At 35.5% G+C, this 22,344-nt stretch overlaps 1 protein-coding gene across 1 annotated transcript in view; it reads right to left on the bottom strand.

Moving 5' to 3' along the window:
* Window positions 1–5,434: 5,434 nt before the first annotated feature.
* LOC107283778 (integrin alpha-9) overlaps window positions 5,435–22,344 on the bottom strand; it is a 68,049-nt gene continuing 51,139 nt past the window's right edge. Inside the window, exons 14-16 of the mRNA XM_029283294.1 lie at window positions 14,717–14,871; window positions 5,667–5,827; window positions 5,435–5,440 (exon numbers count right to left, since the gene is read on the bottom strand). Of these exons, the coding sequence (XP_029139127.1) occupies window positions 5,435–5,440; window positions 5,667–5,827; window positions 14,717–14,871 (322 nt within the window). The remainder of the gene's footprint in view (window positions 5,441–5,666; window positions 5,828–14,716; window positions 14,872–22,344) is intronic.

The following is a 22,344-nucleotide window of genomic DNA, read 5'->3' as shown; positions in this document are numbered from 1 at the left end:
TTCCTAATTTAATTCATAACTGGCATTATAATTAACATGATAATGCAAAGAGAAATAAGCTTTATTTTCCTCTGCTATTTTCAATTTAAAACAATTTACACTTTACTACCTTCACTTAGGAATAAGCAACTGTAACTTTCATAGTTGAAAACAAATTACAAATATATATATATGTATTTCTGTGTTCCGAATCTATGAAACAGAATCTTTTGTTCCCCAACTTCTAAAAGACCTAACAATTATTTTGTTTTTGTAACGCTTTTAAAATTAATTCACTCTTAATGTTAGATATATAAAAGTTTGAGAAGAACCAGAACTGTTTGTGTAGGGGAGATCAAAGCAAAAAGAAAATCACAATGCTTGTCATGACCAGGTGATCAAAGCCACACTGTTGTTTTTTTTACGTGATCCAAGCCCCCGTTTCTATAATAGAATTCTCAGTGCTACCTAAAGTTCTTTTTTTTCCCCCAAAGGAAAAAAAACTGGCTTCTTTCCTAATAAGTTGAAATGACCACTTGTTATTTTTATACTTGCTAGTAATGCCATTGCAAATTATTGAAAAACTAGAAGATGTTTATTAGTAAACATCTTAACTCTTTTGAGCACATGGAGTTGGCTAGAAAAATAGCAATAGGTCTGAATTTTGCTTTGGATTGAAATATCAATGAAAAATATATTAACACTGTATGCTTCTGAAAGCGAGTCTATGCTGCACTGCAATACCTTGTAATTATAAAGTATTGCAATTGTCTATTGCTTACATTTATATCCCACTCTTACTTTGTACTATTTAAAGCACTGTATTTAATACTCCATGTTTAATCATTGATGATTTTATACATCAAAGGCAAATAAAGGTTTATGCACAAACAAACAAGGCAATCTAGCCTAAAAATTATATAATACAGAAGGAAAAAGAATGGTGTGAGAACAAGGGACAAGCAAACTCAGTCACCAGCTTTTAAACTTACAAAAGTCATTGTATATGTACTGAAAAGAAAGCTGATATCATATCAAGTCTTACAGCCCCCTCCCCCCCCCACCGGCCCTATAACTACCCCTTATTCAGAGGGAATTAGGGAGATCCACACTCATGAAACAATGCAGCAACTGGAACAGAGCCAAAATCATCTTTGAAAGTCTACTCTTGGGAGCAAGTAAATGTGCAAAGAAGCAGCTGTTGTATTCTTGCTACTGACTTAAAACAGTTTGGAAAGTAAAGAGACAGAACCACCATCTTAAAATGATTTTAATTAGAAAGAAAAATGCCTTGTTTGGAGATAAGATTGTAAAAACTTGGACATAATATTTTTTTTAAAAAAAAACACAATAATCTGCTAAGGGAATGGCTAGCTATTTGTTAAACTTATAACTGTTTTTCAGTAATAGTTGAAATGTATTATATTGCTTCTGAGTGGCTAAATATTGTTCAAGCCCCCAAAATTAACAGTTCAGCAACAACTTTATTACTCTACCCTTATTGTGTCTGTGGAATGTCGCCTGGCAACCCTGTTGTGGACCAGTTCAGATTCAGACTCCGTTATGGGACAGAAACAGCATTGGTCTCCCTTGTAGACAATCTCCGGAAAAAGCGGGATGGGGGTACAATCAGGGAGTAGCCCATTCCACTCATGCCAACAGAGGAGGCATGCTGCGGAGCCCATTGGTTAGGGAATTCCAGCTGGCAGGGTCCAGGAGAAGAGCCTACTCTGCCCTTGCCCTCTGGAATGTCTTGCTCCGAGAATGAGACTGGTTCCCACCCTCCTGACTTTCCAGAAAAGCCTTAAGACCTGGCTTTCCCAGATGGCTTGAGGCCCCAAAGGAGTACTACTACACTGGAGGTAGTTGACGGACCAATAGCAGATCCCAGCTCCCTCCTGGTCATCTTACTCCTTCCCTCCCCATCTTTTAATCATAATTTGTAATTTGTATTTGTACTGCAGTTAAATATTTGTGTTTCCACGGTTTTACTACTGATAGCAGCAAAATGAATGACAAGTATATTTAATAAATAAATAAATAAATAAACAACTACACAATAGGATTCTCATGTTTGATTCCCAGACCCATTTCTTCAATATAGGGCTTGACACATGATAGACCCTTGTGACATCTGCAAGACTAACTAACGAATATTGTTAGAAATGATTTCCTATAGCACCCAGAGATAAGACTAATTTTTGAAAATTTAAAACATAAGAAGATTGTAAGATTGTTTAAAGGACTTAAGGTTGTTCTTCTTTTATGTAGTATGATGACTACTCTTCTGCATCTTAATATCAAGTTCCTATTTGACCTTGGAATTCCTTAGATGACTTTAAACTACTCTTTCATCTAAAACTTTCTCAGAGGCTTACTGTTTGGATTATAATATAAAGATGGATCCTTCTCTTCTCTTTCCATTTACTGCACTTTCAGGCCCCAAAATAAAGGCCAGGTATGACTTTAATAAATAAATAACTTGGACAACATTCCTCAGAAAAGCCCAATGATTATTCTTTTGTCTTGCAAAGAGTCCTGTCCCAGTTAGCATGATGAATGGGAATTTTAGGAACTGCAGTTTTAGCAAATTTAGAAAGTACTAGAAAGGCTAGGCTGAATTAGAGTATGAAGTCACAAAAAAGCTCCTAAGTGAAAAGGAAAAAAAATATTAGTTTTTTTAGAGTTTTAGATTTCCCAGTTCCAAGTACAGTCTTGTTTTCATAAAACCTGTTTTTTTTCTTATAGAATTAGAACTGATGTTTGATATTATCCAATAAAAATACATATAAGCTGATTAGAAGAAAACCCTTTTTAAAGAATTAAGTAGCAGCAGTCCCAGATATTTAAAACATTAGAAAATGGAAAAATGTTGATCATTTTTTTCCAGAATAGCAATTACTACACAATCAGTGATGGCTATACGAAATCTGAACAAAAGTTCTGTGACTCAGAAGTTACCTTATAGATTGAAAATACCATTAAAGAATCAGGAAAATAATGAACCTAATAAAATTATTAGATCTAACAACAAAAATGTGAAGGAAATAAAATGTATTATATTTTGAAATTGTAACATTTGTAATACCCTCTCTTAAAACAATTGGTTTTATGTTGAAGCTCAAATCTTAGAAAAGTCAGATTTCTAATTTTGCTAAATAATCACTCATTAAAGAGTTGGTAGAATATTATCCACATTTACATATATTACTGATAGGTCAATTTACTTATTTAAATATAATAGAAAATATTAAGTTAAGAAAATATAATACAAGTAGTACTGGATGAAATTTGTGCTGTTAAACAAGAAACTTGTTTAGTGAGTTTGCCCCATTTTACAACCTTTCTTGCCACAGTTGTTGAGTGAATCACTGCAGTTGTTAAGTTAGTAACATGGTTTTAAGCGAATCTGGTTTCCCCAGACTTCACTTGTGAGAAGGTCGCAAAAGATGAACACATGACCCTGGGAACCAGCATTTGTCATAAATATGAGCCAGCTGCCAAGCATCCAAACTTTAATCCTGTGACCATGAAGATGCTACAATGGTCATAATGTGAAAATGGTCACAACACACTTTTTTCAGTGCTGTTGTAACTTTGAACAGTCACTAAACAAATGGTTGTAAGTTGAGGACTATCTGTAGCTGGATTCAAAGGAGGTTATTTTCCTTTATTGCCTACAATCTCTTAATCTACTTTAGCAGAGAAAATTCATTAAAAAAATCCCAGTTCTTTGGCCTCTACTGCAATCTGGTTCTGCTTGGAAAATATGTAGTCCAAAGATATATTTTCAACAAAGATAGTAATGTCAAAATTTTTTTTTTTGCTAATATATCTTAAACCAACGGAGATTGTTGCAGATATGCATAAAAAAGAAGCTAAACTTCATGCTGAAAATGCTTCAAAGAGGAGAGAACAGTAGAGGGAATTTAAAGAATACAAGATACTTGGGAGAACCTTTATCGAATCTGAGCTTCTACTCTTCTGAGCTTTCGGACTCATGCTGGAGCCCATCTTCAGGGAACCTCTCTCTACTGGAATACGTGCTTTGGGCTATTTATGAGTTGTGTTTATGTGGTGCCTTCCTACTGGCTGATTGGTGTATTGACAGTTGGTGTGTTGACACCAATCAGCCAATAGGAGGACGCTACATAAATACAAATAGTCAGACTAGCCCAAAGCACATATTCCAATAGAGAATAGAATCCGACCCAGTTTCAATCTTGCAACTTTTATTGTCTTTGAAAAATCAAAATAGATGTTCCACAAATATTTATCTCTTTGACTTATTAAAAACATACCCAGAGAAATATCTTTTTCATCTCACTCATTTGCATTTTCAAGAATACTTCCATGCTTCCTACATTGGTTCCTTTCACTGATACACAGACTAAGCAAAATGCCCATCCCTATCATTTTACCAGTTGCCTACCATACCATTTTAATCACAAGAGAAAAAATAAAGCTAATGCTCTGTAAGAAAAGCACCATGCACAGCTCCCCCCACAAATGATATGAAAATGCATCCTCTTTGCTTTCTGGTATAATTGATGATTCCCTTCTTGAAATAGATACTCATTAACTAATGCAGGGCGTATAACCTATGGCCCTCAGTTCACATCATGCAGTCCCAAACTTTATGTAAAACATCATCTAAACTTGGCAGAGAAGCTGACAGCCAGCAGATGGATTCTTTTCTCTTTCTGCATCTTGGAAAATCCCTTCTTGAAAGAGTTGGATTGTCTGCAATTGTCCCCATGAAGTGATTATGTTTGTATTTCTGATCCTGCCATATAAGATGCCAAATATTTGAAAGTGAATTAAAGCCAGGATATTTGTTGAGCAAAATCAGCCAAGAATAGCCAAAAGCAGAACTGAATCATGTCATCGTCTTTCAGGATACCTTCTTTTATATAAAGGAATGCTCTAGTCCAGTGATGGCGAACCTTTTAGACACCGAGTGCCCCAAAACTGCCCTGTCCCCTGCCCAACCAACTGCAGGGCCACCTACCGCCTCCATGGCCTGCCTCAGACCACTCACGTGGCCCTGCACCATGGTGGCCATGTACTCTGCCTGTGCCCCACAGCATCATCTGCATGCGACAGGGCACAAGGGTGGGGTCTTTTCCCTGCTGCCCGGCTGCCATGTCCTTCGCTGCACTGCTCTGTGTGGACCGCGCCCGGGGATGACTCTCTTCCGGGGGGACTGCTGGTGAGGAGGGAGCTGCGGGAGGAGGCGGGACTGGGGCGATGGCACGCGTTCCCAGAGAGAGGGCTCTGCGTGCTGCCTCTGGCACGCGTGCCATAGGTTCGCCACCATTGCTCTAGCCTTTTGAGAGAATCCAAAATCTTTTGGGCTTCTTTTAGTTCATCTACATTCTACATTTCCAGGGTAGAGACAAACTTTTTTCTTTCTTATCACAAGAATACCTGATGTGGAGACATTCCTTTATCCCTATACCTGTAAAATATTTTAAATAACCATACAGAAACTTCCATATTTTTAAAAACACAATCTTACACCTTTTCGTGTATTCAGAGGTATTTGTCCTTAGCCTTACTAATGTTTCAGAAATAGAAAGCTGAATGCATTCCACATCCATTTTCATCCAAGGATAATCTCAGGCCTAGTTTAGAGTAAGTGACAATATAAAAGTATATATAACATGAGTCAAACATGGACCAACCTTTACAAACGCTAAGTAGTTTGAGCATTTCTTCTGCATATAGGAGAGCTGCAATTGTTCTGTGATCTGGCCCGCTGCTTCTCCAGAAGAGATGAAGTAAACCCTGATTGGGTATCCTTTTTCTTTCTTTGCCACATCTGCTGTCAAATTATAATTCAAATCTAGGCAAAAAAAAAGAGATTATTTTCCGCTGCTAACATATCACAGGTTTTTCACGATCATTATTGTGATTTAGGATTACTGTATTTTAATATATTTAGAGGTAGGTCACTTCTGCACTATGTTCACCTCTACCTTCTAGCAACAAATCTCAATTTCAGAAAGAAGATTTGCAAATGTGGATAAATGCCAACGTTCTAGAGCAAACTAGCACAACTGTGAAGGCAGCTAATCAGCCATATAAGAGGTCCTCCTTAGTGCTTCAGTTTCCTGGTTCTATAGATCATAAGAACTGAGAAATGCAAGTTATATTCCATTTACTCAATATTAACTTCTACGGGCTCATTCTACAACAAAAAGACAGACAGACAGACTATAATTTCTCTATATCCATTAGTAGGACTGCCTAAACAAACAAACATCACCTAGCTTTTTTTTCACACTAATCTTAAATACTCAATGTCACTGATTCTATTCTATCACCTCCAGACACATCAGCAAAGCTGATACAGGGAACACCATTTAATATGAAGCAGATTTCTAGGGTTCCCTACGTTCCCCAAAACCTGAATTGAATAATATAAAATCTAGCACTTCACTATCACAGTTCCATTATGACCAACAAAGGGAGACAGGAAAGTTCCAGTAGTAAGAATAAAATTAAATTGTACAACTGGTAACAGTAGCAACAGTTTCTCATGCCACTGACATAAATAACATAATCAGAATGCATTCTGGATGATGCAGATGTATTTTAATTAACTGTTCCACTGGTCTATTTTGTCTCATTTTGTTTTCCCATTTTAGTCAAGTTCTCATATCATCTAGCCCAGGCATGTCAAACTTGCGATGCGATGTATCAGGACTTTTTCCCCATTGCCAGCAATGTGGTGGGCATGGTTTCGGCGCGAAATGGTGTAGGGTTCCTGCCTGGGCAGGGGGTTGGACTCGATGACCTCCAAGGTCCCTTCCAACTTTATTATTATTATTATTATTATTATTATTATTATTATTATTATTATTATTATTATTATTATTATTATTATTATTATTATTATTATATAAACAACTAATACATACTAGTTTTAAACTCAGCTCTTTCAGGTTAGAGGAGAGGTCAGACACCAGATGCAGAAAGAATATAGAAAAGGTAGAGAAATATCCTGAGTGATACTGTACTTGACAGGTGAAATAATAACATATATATAACTGTTTGAGACAGGAGCTGAGACGCTCTTCATTAGGTCATCATTATATACTTGAACAATAGGAATTACAGGGCAGTGTCACAGGAGTGTCTAACTGGGATCTGATTTCAAAACTCTTCTCAACATAAAGCACTTGTTTAGTTACCTTCATCCAGTCCTTATTTCTAAGTTTATTCTGCTTTATTTACTACTATGAGAATTAAAGGCTTATTTGGCTATACAAATAAATATATCCCCTTAAACAAAAACATATTCCAAGCCCTTCTGGAGGTTGATTGCCATACCATTGTGCTATCTGCAGCTTCAGATTTTTATAATGTATTATTTATTAGTAAACTATTTTAATAGAATACTCAAGATAAAATCTGGGTGGCTACAAAGTAAAATTCAAGCATCCTCAAAACTGTATCTTCCCTCCATGAAATCAGCAGAAGAAATAACCTTAAGGATTACATGGAAAAGCCACAACCAAAACTACAGCAGGTAAAAACTGCCCAATGTCACCTCGCAACAAGATGGATGGGAAACAAAATTAATTAATAAATAAAAGAAATCTGAGTCTGAGATAGAACTGTAATCTAAATATCTCAAACAAAACCCTTCCTCCCTTTATCTTAATTAGAACTAGGAGGGTCTTGTTTGAGATGCTTACCTGAGTTACAGTTCTGGCCCAGACTCAGATTTCTTTTATATGCCATTGCCTTGGTTGCAGCTCTTTCTCCTGCTCCTCAAAGTTATTCATTTTCCCCTCACATTATCCACTGGAAAAAAAGAAGCATTTTCAGCAAAAAAAAGTGTGATGCACCTTTACACATGGAACATTCTACAATGCCTTCTAGCCCATACTATTGTCACCTTTCAAGAGGACAGAGCCTTAACAGGCCCTTGCTAGATGGTTTCACAGGAGATGCAAAATCTTTCTGAGTAAGAAGGTTCTTAATAAACTCAGTGTTCACCATTGGCTTTATAGATAATAATCAGCAATTTGAATGGCTGGGAAGCTTGCTGCGAAGCAATGCAGTTGCTGCAGAATAGATATATGGGCTTAACTACAACAATGTAATTGCTATGCTCTGGAGTAGTTGTAGCTCTTAAAAGGCAGCTTCACATGAGAGTGAGATGCAATGATCAAGACCTGTGGCATTCAGAGAACAAGGCAACATCACCAAGGCTTCCAGTATTTGAAACAGCATCTCTTGCCACTTCATCTTGCTCTTGTATACCCAAGACTGATTCAACACACTCATTTGGACTTCTGGTCCTTAGATTGTTCCTTGATGACACTTGACATACAGTCCTGTGGACATTAGGGACATCCTCTGTTATCATGACTTTTGCTCTGGATAGTAATGAAACTCTAGTCCAAAAATCATTGTAACAAATGATGTTATTTGACTATATTCCTCTTATCATTAATATCATACTTGATGACCTATTTGATGTGCTCCTTGGCTAGGACAGCTGGGACAGAATACCTTGATACAATATACTTCTGATTTTGCTGGCTCTTTAGAACTGCATAAATAAAGGACTCCTAAAATGACAAGCAAACCATGACAGTCAACTCCGTAAGTAATAAATTGTGCATTACAGGCACTTTACAGGGGGTTATATCATTTAGCTCCCTCCACATGGTAGCGGTCATCATGCAGTGAGCTGTCAACATGTGCTGTGGTTCACCATGCAAACACGGCCACTTGCAAAAAAAACATACAGAATCCATCCAATGTGTGAGGCAACTGGCTATATACAAAATGACTTGGAAAATCGTGACCACAGCCCTCTTATGCAGCAAGTCAAAACATCCCTATGCAACTGTCATAACATGTGCACTAACCCTCAAAAAGAACAGAAAATTATCCCGAAACCACTCCTCTGTAGTCATGGCCACGTTCTTTCTGAGCAATAGTTGACATTTCTGAATAGGTTCAGTAGTATATTAAACATCTTTCTCCACTTTGCTTTTGGCATGCATGACTAAAAATGTAGAATTACATTCTGACTCACGTTATTCAGGGAGGTCTAGGTCAGATCTGTTCCTATTAGAATATCTGAGACTAAGCATCCATATGTTTAGGCTATCCAAGTCTGATTTTCATATAAATGCAAGCACATTTATTTTATTAAAATGTTAAAATTTATTTTTCTGTCTAAAGAGTGGTCAATGTAACACATCCTTTCTACAGCAAGTATAAAGTTGTTTGCTGTTTGCCCATCTTCTTGATAAAAAAAATGCTAATCTTTACTATGAGAAGGCAGTTCAATATTTAAGTTTTAGCATATTTCCATTAAGTACACGGAATCTGTAATGCACTCTACAAACTATGCTACCTAACTAAGCAAAGATACATATATCACAGTTTAAAAAATGCAAACTATTTGCATGAGCACTACCAATGGCCCATTTATTAGCACAGCAATAATAATAATCCATGTCTCAATTTAAATTTACCAAAACAAAATGACAGTTTAAAGGGAGATATGCCTTTCATAACTTAGAATTGAAAGACATTGCTATTTTAAATCATGAAATAAATAGCCATTTATCAAAATTGATCCCAAATTCTTTCTGGTTTATGGAAGAAGAGGAGAAAGCTTTGTACATTCCAAATTTTCCTTCTAAACATGCAGTTTTCAATGACACAATTGTGCAAGTAGCTTACCATAATTTACCATAACAAGCTCATTATAACAAGGCCATTTTGAACTTCTAAATGTTGCAGCAAAAAACTAACATTTTTCAGCCAGAGTGAAAAATGATAGATATATTTGTTTAATTTGCATTTGTATATAAATGCAATACTTGGAATGTTTGTTATTTGAAAAAGAACTTAAGATAAAGACAAGAGAACAATTAGTAAGTGAAGGTGTTGTTTGTTACTGGTTTAATTATTATAGAATTTTTGAAGATTTAAACTGGATAAAAAAGTTTTAGTTTCACAAGAGTTAAATCTGAATTGGATATCAATTTATGTTCTGGAGATGACCACTTGATTGCTAATGTATATAAAATGTTACTCAAGATGAACCTGGAAGACCAATATGTAGAAGATTGCGTGGTAAAATGGGCAAAAAAAAATGGGTATAATACTAGATAAATGGGAGAATGTATGGACTGATGGATTAAAATTTACTTTGAATTATAGTTTGAAAGAATTTTTTTATAAAATGATGTATCATTGGTATTTTAATCCAGACAGATTAGCAAAAATGTATTGAAGGACTTCTAAGAAATGTAATCAAAATCCAGGTACATTTTATCATGTGTGGTGGTCCTGCAAGTATGTGAAAACATTCTGGATAAACATTATTATGATAATGCAGAAAATACTTAAGATACAAATATTAATAAAAACTGAAGCTTTTCTTTTAGGAATTATGGATAAATCAATTGCAAAAACAATTTGGGACCCTATTTCTTTACACGGTGACCGCTGTGAGGATTGTACTTACTAAGCACTAGAAAGAAAGGAGATGCCGGCTATTGAAGAATGGATTTTAAAACTGATTGAATCAGCAGATATGGCGGAATTAACTGCCTTGATTAGAGATAATGGACTAGACAGCTTTATAAGAGACAGGGAGCCATTTGTGGACTTTCTACCTGTTAAATACATAACAGATGTTTCACAGAGGGATTTGAAACTAGTGTAGTATTGAGCTAACCTGTTGACTGTTGTTGTTTTTTTTTGTTTTTTTCTATCATTTTTTTTTATATATTACATGTTGGGTTGATGCATTTGAAATATTTGTTAATATAATATATTTGTCTTGAAAAAGGATAAGAAAATTTATAACTATATGCAGGTTTTTTATTTTTATTTTCAGCATCCAGTTAGGGTGATTTTTTTCTGTTTCATGTTGGATTTATTTGATGTTTGGGTCATTTTTTTTCTCTCCCCCCCCTTTTTTTGGTACACAATTTTTTTTTCTTTTATTCTTACTTTGGTTTTATGTTTTTTTCTGATTTTTTTTGTTTTGTATTTAATTCCCATTGATAAAAATAATAAATATATATTAAATAAAAATGTCTATATTAAAATAATATAGACCATTATATTGTGGAAAAATAGGAACAAAATGAAGGTGTTAAAATGAATAACTATGCACACACATACCAAACATTTCAATTAATGAAAACTCAATGGAAAAATGAATGTTACTGATTCATTCATGTCCACTGTAGTGCTTAGAACAATTGAGAGCAAAGCATAATGACTAAGAAATTAGAATATAGGTCAGTAATTATTAGGTTCCAGTTTCTCTTCTGCTTTAATGTGGTCCTACAAAAATACTTCACTCATTCATATGCAGTACTAAGCAATAATGTTATTTGCTTGTGTTTGGTTTAGCATTTGCAGACTGGCAGCAATGGCTTTGTTTTGTACACAAACAGCCACCAGACTGTTGAAAATTGGATGCAATTTTCATTTATAGGACTTATAGGTATATTTATAGGACTTATTTCCCCCAAAAGGACAAATACTGGAAGTACTCTTTGATCCTCAGTACACTGAAATTGCAGGTGTAGCTTAGGGACATATATAGATATCTTTACATAATTATACTTAGTTTTCCTTCCTTAGCTAATCCATTTAGACAGAGATTGTGCACACTACCTATATCCTTCCTTACCTTCTGCAGCTCATCTGTGTTGGGCTACTCTGAAAAGTGCATGAAAATCTGGAGTCAGCATGAACTGCTAACCAAAGTATAGTTTGGGATCAGACATCAGGCTAGAAACCAGGATGCTGAATTCTAGTCCCACTTTGGGTCAGTCACTATATCTCAGCCCTAGGAAGGAGACAATGGCAAACCACTTCTGAAAAACTTTGCAAAGAAAACTACAAAGACTAGTCTAGGCAGTCTCCGAAGATTGGACACGCTTGAGTAATTGAATCTTCCTAGCTGCTAAAATCTGCAGGATGAGGGGCCTCCTTAAACATGCTCCAAACATCACAAGCACTCCATTTTTCTCCTGCATTGCTCCCAGTCCACAAATATGCTTTCTCGGGAGCCTGCATTTGGCCACCACTTCCAACATTTAGAAAACCCATAAAAATGCCTGTGTTTTATAAGGCATTTATTAACTGAATTCTTTCAGTATGTATTTTATTTTAAAATGTGGGAGGGGGGGTTGCATTCTGCTATTATAAAAAACTTTGTTAACCACCATATTCCCTAGAACAGAAAACTAAGGTATAAATTAACTAAACAAATCAATACATAAACCAAACTTTCAGTCTCAGTCTGCAGCACCAACATGATGTAACCAAAAAACAAGATGGCTAAAATTAATACTGGAAAAAATGATGTAAAATGTTCTAACTTTGAAATGTATACAATACATATTAAATAATTATTATTCCTAGGATGATTAATCATGATATAGCATTGCTAAATGACAGAAGATAACTATCAGATGAATTTGTTCATTTCACTCTGTGACCTCTTCCATAACAATTTTATTTCCTTTCTTCCCCTCCCTTCCTTTAGGAGCCATTCACAGACAGACATTCGTTTACTAATATGATTTCTCTTGCTGTCATTTGCCACATTTCAGTAAGGAAACCCAAGAGATCCTACAATGTCACTGTCCTATTAGTCATCTTTTATCTGAATGAATAATATGGGAAGACAGGTACAACCAGGACCTTATGAAAACTCCATATCTATTTTTTAATATTGTTATTTAAATCAGATATATTTTCAAAAAAGGTAATATCTATAAATGGAGGGATAACTATTGAAGTTACACAACTAATGCTCAATATTACATTAATAAAAGAATCCAATAGAGTATATTGAATTTCTTTCATGATATAAAAAGTATATTTTTGGAGTATAATCTCAAAATCTCTACTATATCATTAATTATAAAAGGTGAAAAAGAAACACCCTTAAATAAAATATAAATGTTTGATTCCCAACTTCTCCTTCTTTGTATTGCAACTGATTTGCAGTAGTATTGGCATAAACTTCAGAAACCAGATTCTATTTGTATTTATCTTAGTGTGTAATAATATATAATATAAAAGTAGTCCTTATTTAGATTTCACTCATTCAGTAACTGCTTGAAATTAATGCAAGGGAACATATGACATGTCTTTGAAGCTGCAGCCATCAGAGCATACCTGTGGTCATGGGGCCATGATTTGGGAGGTTAGCAACTGATGCAAAATTATAACAATCACAGTCATTTCATTGCCATTTGTATCATTCACTGCCGGCTTCTGACAAAGTCAGTGGAAAAGCTGGCAAGAGGCCACAAGAGGCAGTCAGGTGTCATCTTGCTTAAATGCTACATGGGATTCACTTAATGACTGCAGTTCTGACTGGAACTGTTAGAACTGCAGCCATAAGTCAACACAATGTCAGTCTAAGTAATCCGGACAAAAAACACAAGATGAGCTAATTCTACTTTATTACAAGGCTACATTAACAGAAATTTACAAGTCCGAAAGTATAAATCCCTCCTGTCTCTTTTTACCACCTAATAAGTTAGGGCGGGTCCTTTCTAAGTTTCTTTCTCTGCTTGTTACTCAGTTACTGGCTCCTCCCTCTTCTATCTGATCTTTCCCTAGGCAGTATCTCTTCCTTCTGCCTTCCAAGGTCATTCTCACATTCCACTGTAGGCAATCACATGATTTTCCACTTTGTAATTGCACTGCCTAGTGACAGAGTACCCAGTGACAATTATCTTTGTTGACTTGGGACTACCTGTATATGGAAGCCATTCCTGCTCAAATTTAATTAAATTTCTGTTATGCATATGTGCAATGTGCAAACTTTGTCCTTGTGGCTATATGCATACTTAATAAATAATGGTATTTTTTACTGATATGATTTGGAAATATATCTAATTTAACTAGGTGCAATTCCTTTCAATTTTGATGTCTTAAGATTTTCTGAATAGTGCTATGTATATCTTAACAATTCTTTGGGGGTTTTCTGCAAGTCCACCACATATAGAATGTAGAATGGTTCTTCTATCTGACGGGATTTCCAGTCAAATGATAGTTTGGGGTAAATTCTATAGATATGCCCCTTAGTTCTTCTCATAGGTATGTTGGGGTTGTTTCTTTAGGGTTTTCAAACAGATTTGATTCTTCATAAAAACAAGCCTTAAAGGGAAACTGAGGTTCACTGATACTGATATTGATCCATTGTTTTCACTTAATACTGAGATTTCAAAGGAAAAATGTGATAATCAAAAAGTGCCTGATCTGTATAGATAAGCACAGAATTCTAGTTCAGGTACTTAAAATGACAAAGTTATTTGCTAATTCTCTTAAGTACTGCATACTTCAGAGCTAGCAAGATTTGATGCTCTCTCATCAGCTATCTTATAAGGAAACTATGACAAAATACTATTATTTTGTAAATGTAAATGGGCTTGTGGTATGGGCATCATTTTTACCACAATACTCTGAGTAAATTAATAGTAAATTAATAACTTGGTGAAAGTTTCCAAAAAGCTCAGACCCCACTGCTTAAACATTCATAACGTACAGATGAGTTATCAAATAAATCAGGCATGAAGGCAAGAATTTGCTCCTCTTCCTGAATTAACTATAGTATATTTAATTAACTGGTTACTGACCATAATGTATTCTTCTTCCTAGCATAGGAATATTGTTTTAGAATTGATAAAAAGCAACAGATATCAAGACAGTAGCTCACCTATCAGTCCTGGAACATGTCTGCCTTTGAACCTAAAGCAGGCAGTGACATTTAGACAATTCACTTGTTGTAAGTCATCATGGCACTGAGGAGCTGTGATGTCAATGGACGCTGGCAGGAAAATTGAAATGTCCAACGTAATGACAGGCCGTGATCTTAAAACAATAAGAAAAAAGAGACACTACATTATTTTCCATACTTCTATAGATCTTTTTAAGTTTAGGCCAAAATAGCTCTTATTTAATTAACTTAAGGGAACTCTTAGTTAAGCTTGCTTAGGATATCAGCTTTAATACTAGTCCTGGAAATAATCAGTTATTCCTCAATTATTCCAGCTCCAAAACAAATACTGTCATATAATAATTAAAAAAGAAAGAGGGGGAGAGAGAAGGGGAGGGGAGGACAGGACAGGACTTTGGATACACCACTATCATTAAGATGCATTACTAGAATTAAAAAATTGAAATAATGCAATAACCTTGTCTATTAGATAATTAATAATTATAGGTAAAAGGTAAAGGCAAAGGAGTCCTTGCAAATTTTACTCCACTAGTTGTTGCCGACTATAGGGAGTGGTGCTCATCTCCATTTCAAGGCCATTGAGCCAGTGCTGTCCAAAGATATTTCTGGGTCATGTGGCCAGCATGACATCTTAGACCACTGTTACCTTCACACCAAAGTGGTACTTATTTATCTACTCACATTTGCATGTTTTTGAACTGCTAGATTGGCAGGAGCTGGGCAAGGATGGGAGTTCATCCCATTGCATGGCATTTGGGTCTCAAACCTGGACTGCTGGCTTTCCAACTGAAAAGCCCAGCATCTTAACTGTTGAGCCACCACATATATTTTTATGACAATAATTATAGGACAAATGAAAAAAATACCCATATGAAAACATGCTATCCAAACAAAAACTAGATGTAGAAGCCCAAATAATTCAATTAGACTAAAACATATGAAGAACATTACAGGAATTATGTATATCTAGACTAATGAAAAGAAGGACTAGAGGTATCATGATAGCAGTATTCCAATATCTAAGGGGCTGCCACAAAGAAGAAGAGGTCAACCTATTTCCCAAAGCACCTGAAGACAGAATAAGAAGCAATGGATGAAAACTAATCAAAGAGAAAATCAACCTAGAACTAAAGAAAAATTTCCTGACGGTAAAAATAATCAGTGGGACGACCTGCCTCCAGAAGTTGTGGGTGCTCCAATACTGGAAGTTTTTAACAAGAGATTAGACAATCATTTGTCTGAAATGTTATAGGGTTTCCTGCTTGAGCAGGAGGTTGGACTAGAAGGCTTAAGGTCCCTTCCAACTCTGTTTTATTCTGTTAATTATGTGCAACAGTTGTAAGAGAGGATACGAGAGACAAGACAGCTACATCTAAAGATATAAACTGTACTCCATGACTGGAAAATCCAATCATATAAACCTATTGGAAAAAGAATCACTATATCATGTTATTTCTCATTGCCTTAAAAAAAAAGTTGGTTTTGGACATAGCTGTACTCATAGAAAATCCATTGAAATTTTGATAGGACTTACTGTGCGTCCTCTGATTATACTTAAGCTGAATTCAACCCATTAAGTTTTTCAGTCTTTTTATATGCTGGTTGTCAAGCAGAAAGAAAAGGCATCAACATTTAAAATAACTTAAGAGAGAACTAGCTCAGATACTTTCAGCAGGCAATCTGAGTCCTGTGGGAAACATCTCACAAGTTGTCCACACTCAAGATGCCATTAATTGACATTTAAAAAAATAACTTCCTAACAGACTCCAAGCAATTTACTTTCAGAATTGACATACATTTTCCACCGAGAAGTGAGACCTGGAAATATTAAATTATTTTATAAAGGTATTAAAATATAGTTAAAATATCAATGTTACCTCAATATTATACCTACAATATACAAAGCAACTTATCAGCAGCATAGAGCTGTCCATGGTCTAATTGATTATACTATTAACAAATATATAAAATTTAAACAGTTATTCTTTTAAATGTCATTTTCCACATTTCTGCCATAGTAAAAGTTCATTTTTTAGAACACTATATATTTACTGTCAAACTTCCAGTATATAATTTTCCTAAATTTAGTAAAATGACACTCCATTTTGGCAAAGTTTAAGCAATTATTCTTTTTCAAAACTCCTTTACTTTTTTGAAATGAAATATTATCTCAATGTTTCACTATAATTGTTTTACTACGCCATGTAGTAATACCACTAGCAGTATTTTGAGAGAAAAATGCATTTCCCTTTTTGCTATCTAGGAACTGTTGTAGGCTTTTTCACTGCTGCTTTTCTTAATTGGAATCAGATGGTTATTTTCATATTAAATTCAGAAATTGAACAGTGAGTCCTTTTTCCATATGAAGCGATACAATGAGTTTCACATTACAGGTAGTCCTTGAGGTATGACGGAGCACTTAACGAACATTTGAAGTTCTACATATGTCCCAAAACTACAATGGTTGCAGGGGCCCCTTATAACCTAACCATGGGGTCACTGCAGCACACCCCACCTCTCTCCCCATCCCTTCCCGCCCTGTGCTTGGGCCTCCTCCCCATGTCTCTTGGCAGCCAAACAGGCAGCAGAAACCTTTCCAAACTCTTTGCTGTCTGACTCCCTTTAGAATCCAGTTCATTTAACATTTGTCATATCTTCCAGCCATAATGGATAGACTCCATTACAGTTGTAACTCACCTATATGTAATCAGCTGAACATTCACTACATTTTAAGAAAAATATCATGTATATAAGTATGAACATAAAATCACAAGTACATGATTTCTACAATTAGTAATAGTCAGTTGCTTCTTTAAAATCTATAGTGTGCTCTAAGAACTGTTTCCTGTAGTATGCCTTTTAAGGAAACATAACCAAACATGGTCTCAGATTTGCTTCATGAAGTGATTGTGAGAGAGTTGAAATCGAATTCCTTTTTTTTTTTTAAATGCAGGATTGGATCAGCATATTTCATGGAAAAGACCTGGGATTAGGAACCACCTGAACAAGTGCAACAAACAGAAAAAAATAGTAAAAGCAAAATGCATATTTCTGCAAAATTATTTTAAAGTCAATTACAAAAATTATTAATCAACAATACAAACAGATTCTAAAAGAAATACAGTACATCCAGCTGGCACAGGGATATCCATCTAACCCATGACTCCAACTTCAGGACTTATTGCTTGCTTCTCAGCAAATCAACACCTGTTCTGGCATCCCAGTTTCTGGGTATTATCTCCTGCAGCCTCTCCTTTCCTTCCTCATGGTTCCAGTCAATCCACCCAAATTTCCACTCAACACCTTAAATATCTGTCCATCTGTAACAGGATACAGTTGCTTCCTGAATTATATATATATTCATCTCTTTCTCCATGCCAAGTTAGGTTAGAATAGCAAAACACACGCACACACACTCCTATACAAACCTCCAGTAACATTCATTGTGATATTTATATTTTTGTATTTTTCTATCTTGCCTTCAAACTTTTTTTAAAAAAACAGTGAGATATAATAAGCTTACAAACCAAAAGGGTAAGAGACATGAGGCATCAAAATACAGGACAAAATAAAAGAGAACTATCCGTTTTTCAAGGCCATAATCAGGTGGCCTTGAAAGATTCTATAAGACAGAATCTTTAGATTGTGATGAAAATTCTTTACAGTTTTACAAATAATAGTGCCCTGAATGAATAGGCCACTAAATCATTTATAAATTAATATTATTTTCAGTTCAAGTCAACTTTTTGCTTGTATTGTTATATGAAGAAGATGGAACAGACTGAATTTGTTACCCCATTAAACATTTTGCTTAAAGCAGTGAAGGCTGATATGCTGATTTAGGTGGCCACTATTATCAGGGCACTATTATTTATAAAACTGTGTAAAGAATTTTCATCACAATTGTTGATTTAAAGATTTTATCTCATAAAAAGGAGAGGAATTTTTTGTTGATTCTCTTTAGCTCCATCTTCTCTTTGTTAGAAGAAATCAGGTGCCCATGTAAATGCAACCCTGTGGCCTGAAGAAGTTTAAAGAATATGTCAATGCGGATTTATTTATTAGATTTATATCCTGCCTTTCATTCAGGATATCCTGCTGAGTGTACATGGCAGTCCGTTCTCTCCTCCTCCCACAAAAATAAATTCATAAAGTGGGTTGATCTGTGAGAGGCTGACCTCCCCCAATTATCCTTTGAGCTTTCATGGCTGAGGTGAACTTAAATTTAGATTTCTTACTCATGGTCCAACATCTTCACCACTACATCTCACTGTTTCTCTGATATTTATAACTAAGCTACATCACATTATGTCTTAATAAGGTTCCATTTTGACTTGAAGTATGAGACTTCATTCACTGTGTTTTACATGGTTTGAGATACAGTGAATATAATATGTGAATGCACCTATTATATCAAACTATATTTAAACAACACCAAGAAAAACTATGAAATTCAGCAATTTCCAAAAAGACCAGTTAGCTCATTTTGGAAAAAAATGGAAAGATATAGTGTATTTTTCATATAGCTCTCTAGGAAATATATATTAATAGCCAATTCATAACGCAATAACCATCTTTTATAGTATTTTTCAGATTCAAATCATGATTACCTATTTCCTCCATGCTTGATTATAATGAAAGCTTAACATTGAAATATGCTACACTTTAAGAATCATTGCTAAAGTGGAGCAATGATTTAAAATTATTGAAGGTTGTCAGTCAGAAGAAGGGTACAAAAAACTTTCCAAGTCATTGGATATACCATGAAATATAGTGAAGACAGTCATGAATAAGTGGAGAAATTATGGCACAAGTGACAATATGAAGAACTGGATGTCCCTCCAAAATTGATGAAAAAAACAAGAAAAAAATTGGTTGGAGAGCTGCCAAGAGACCCACAGCAACATTAAAGGAACCGAAGGAATTTCTGGCAAGTACTGGATGTATACTACATGTGACAACAATCTCCCATGTTCTTCATATGTCTGGGCTGTGGGATAGGGTGGCAAAATGGAAGGTTTTTCTTACAAAGGAAAACATCCAAGTCCAGCTATATTTTTCAAAACATACACCAAATTTGATAAAAACATGTGGATAAATATGTTATTGTTTGATGAAACTAAGATTGATCTTTTTGGCCATAATTCCAAAAAGTATGTTTGGACAAAAACAACAATGTACATCACCAAAAGAAAACCATACCCACAGTGAAGCATGGTGGTGAGAGCATTATGCTTTGGGGCTGCTTTTCTTCAGCTAGAACTGGTACATTGGTCAAAGTGGAAGGAATTATGAACAGTTCCAAATATTAGTCAATTTTGGCACAAAACCTTCAAGACTCTGCTAAAATGCTGCAGGGGAAGAGGAATTTCACCTTTCAACACAACAACTCAAACATACCTCCAAAAGAACAAAAGAATGGCTTCACCAGAAGAAGATCAAAGTTTTGGAATGGCCCAGCCAGAGCCCAGACCTGAATCCAATTGAAAATTTGTGGGGTGACCTGAAGAAGGCAGTGCACAGGAGATGTTCTCATAATCACAGAGATGTGGAGCACTTTTGCAAAGAAGAGTGGGCAAACTTTCCCAAGGCAAGAGGGACTGAATGTTGTCATAAAATCAAAAGGTGTTTCAACAAAGTATTAGTTTAAGGATGTGCACACTTATACAAACAAGTTATTATAATTTTTCCTCTTAAAGAGTTCAGTTTGTTTTTCAACTGAATTCTACAGCTTATATGTTATATTAAAGTGGAAAAAAATCTGAAGTGATTTATCTTGGTCTGATTATTTTACATCTCAAAAACCTGGCATCATAAAAGGGGTGTGTAGACTTTTTATATCCACTGCAGATAAGTTTGTTACATCCCTACAAAATAATTATATTCATATTAATTTTATCTTAATATTGTGAAATCCACAGTATTTTACATTATTATAAAAATGACACAAATTGACATAAGTAGTGCATGTTCATATTTAATGAGCAATTAGAATGACATATACCTCATTATTCAGGTTTTACCATCTTAAACTTAATCTATAAAGTAAATTCTTTTTCTATTTACCTAAGCTTTACTCTCTTGGGAGAGGAAAGATCAGAAAACGGATGCCTCCTTATTTATTTTAGGGAAATATAAGTTTCCCATCATGTGGAAATCAAACCCTCATTTAAGAAAAAAACAAATCCAGAGTCTGTGGTAACTTCTACAAAACAAATTTAATGTTTTTGACTCGCTTGTTCAATTGGGCTCTCTTTATTTAATTTTAGAACTTGTGTGGAGAACAGATCATGTTTTAATTGATATTTATGCAGAAATTTTTAATTGAAACAAGTTCAAAAAATTTTAAGCACCATTGTTCATATAAATATAGGACCAAATTTATGAAATTGCTTGTTGTAGAAAAGTGTCAAAAATAAGAAACCATGTCTAAAAATGTTCAAACAGATCAAGATAATAGCAATTTTCTATCGATCAGTTCAAACATGACAGTCAGTGGAGATTGGACATATCGAAGGAAAAAAATGTCACTTCATTTTTTTCCCCAGCATTCACTATCAACCTACTTTGATTATTTTCTGGCCATGTTACTACAGCTGTTTCCTCTAATCAGATAATCTGCATACAACTTCTCTTAAAATCTGCCTCACTGGATACAGATGGTTTTTTTGTTGTTTTAGAAAAAACATAACTGCTGCCTTTCCTAATTCTGCAATCTCAAACCATCTATTTAACTAGACAAAATTGATGAGTTGCTTTAAAGAATGCCTTAATATAGAGGTTCCCAACCTATGGGCCGGGCCCACTACCGGGCCGCAGGAGTGGCTGGCCACTGCATGCACGCATGTGTGCTCGCTCACCCCGTTCTTGCATCGGCGCTAGCCAAGCTGCGAATCTCGCACTGGTGCTAGCTGACCCGCGACCTGCAAGCTGGCGCTAGAACCGCGCACTGGCGCTAGCAGCCCCATTTGCGGAGCGCGCATGCTCATGGCCCCGTTCACACACATGTACATGCAGCCACATTTCTGTGTGCGCACATAAAGGTGCCTGTCCCTCCCTTTCCCAGTGGGCTGCCAACCCAGAAAGGTTGGCGACCCCTGCCTTAACAGAAATAATCTTATTTGTTCATATTTCTTCAATACTTCTTATGCACTACTACCAGAGCTGTTTACAAGCTGTAAATAAGCAGGATTTTACTGTATATGGGACCTTGTGTATCATTTGAAAGCATTATGATGGAATATTAAGTCATGAAAAGCCTGTCTTACAGGAACCAAATACAAACTTCCAGATGAGAATTTTCTTGTACAAGCCTACTGCCTTATTCAGAAAATTTAAGGGGGAGCCAGATGATGTCACCCTCAGCTTAGTAAACTTCCAGTATTTTCCTACCATTGCTTTTTCTCTTTTTCTTCTCACTGAAAATCCATTAAAAGGAAAGAGATAGAGAGAGGGATGGACAGACAGGCAATAGATGTACAGTGCCTCTTATTGGGAATACTAGATGTTGTGGGTCTAGAACAGACATATCAAACTTGCGACATCACGTGATGTCATGTGAAGTATCGGAGCTTTTTTCCCATTGCTGGCAATGAGGTGAGTGCAGT

This window comes from Protobothrops mucrosquamatus, unplaced genomic scaffold (genome assembly GCF_001527695.2).
Source record: "Protobothrops mucrosquamatus isolate PMUCROS unplaced genomic scaffold, P.Mucros_1.0 scaffold48, whole genome shotgun sequence".
NCBI lineage: Eukaryota > Metazoa > Chordata > Lepidosauria > Squamata > Viperidae > Protobothrops > Protobothrops mucrosquamatus.
The sequence above is the reverse complement of the archived record's forward strand: the minus strand, read 5'-3'. Positions and strand labels throughout refer to the sequence as shown.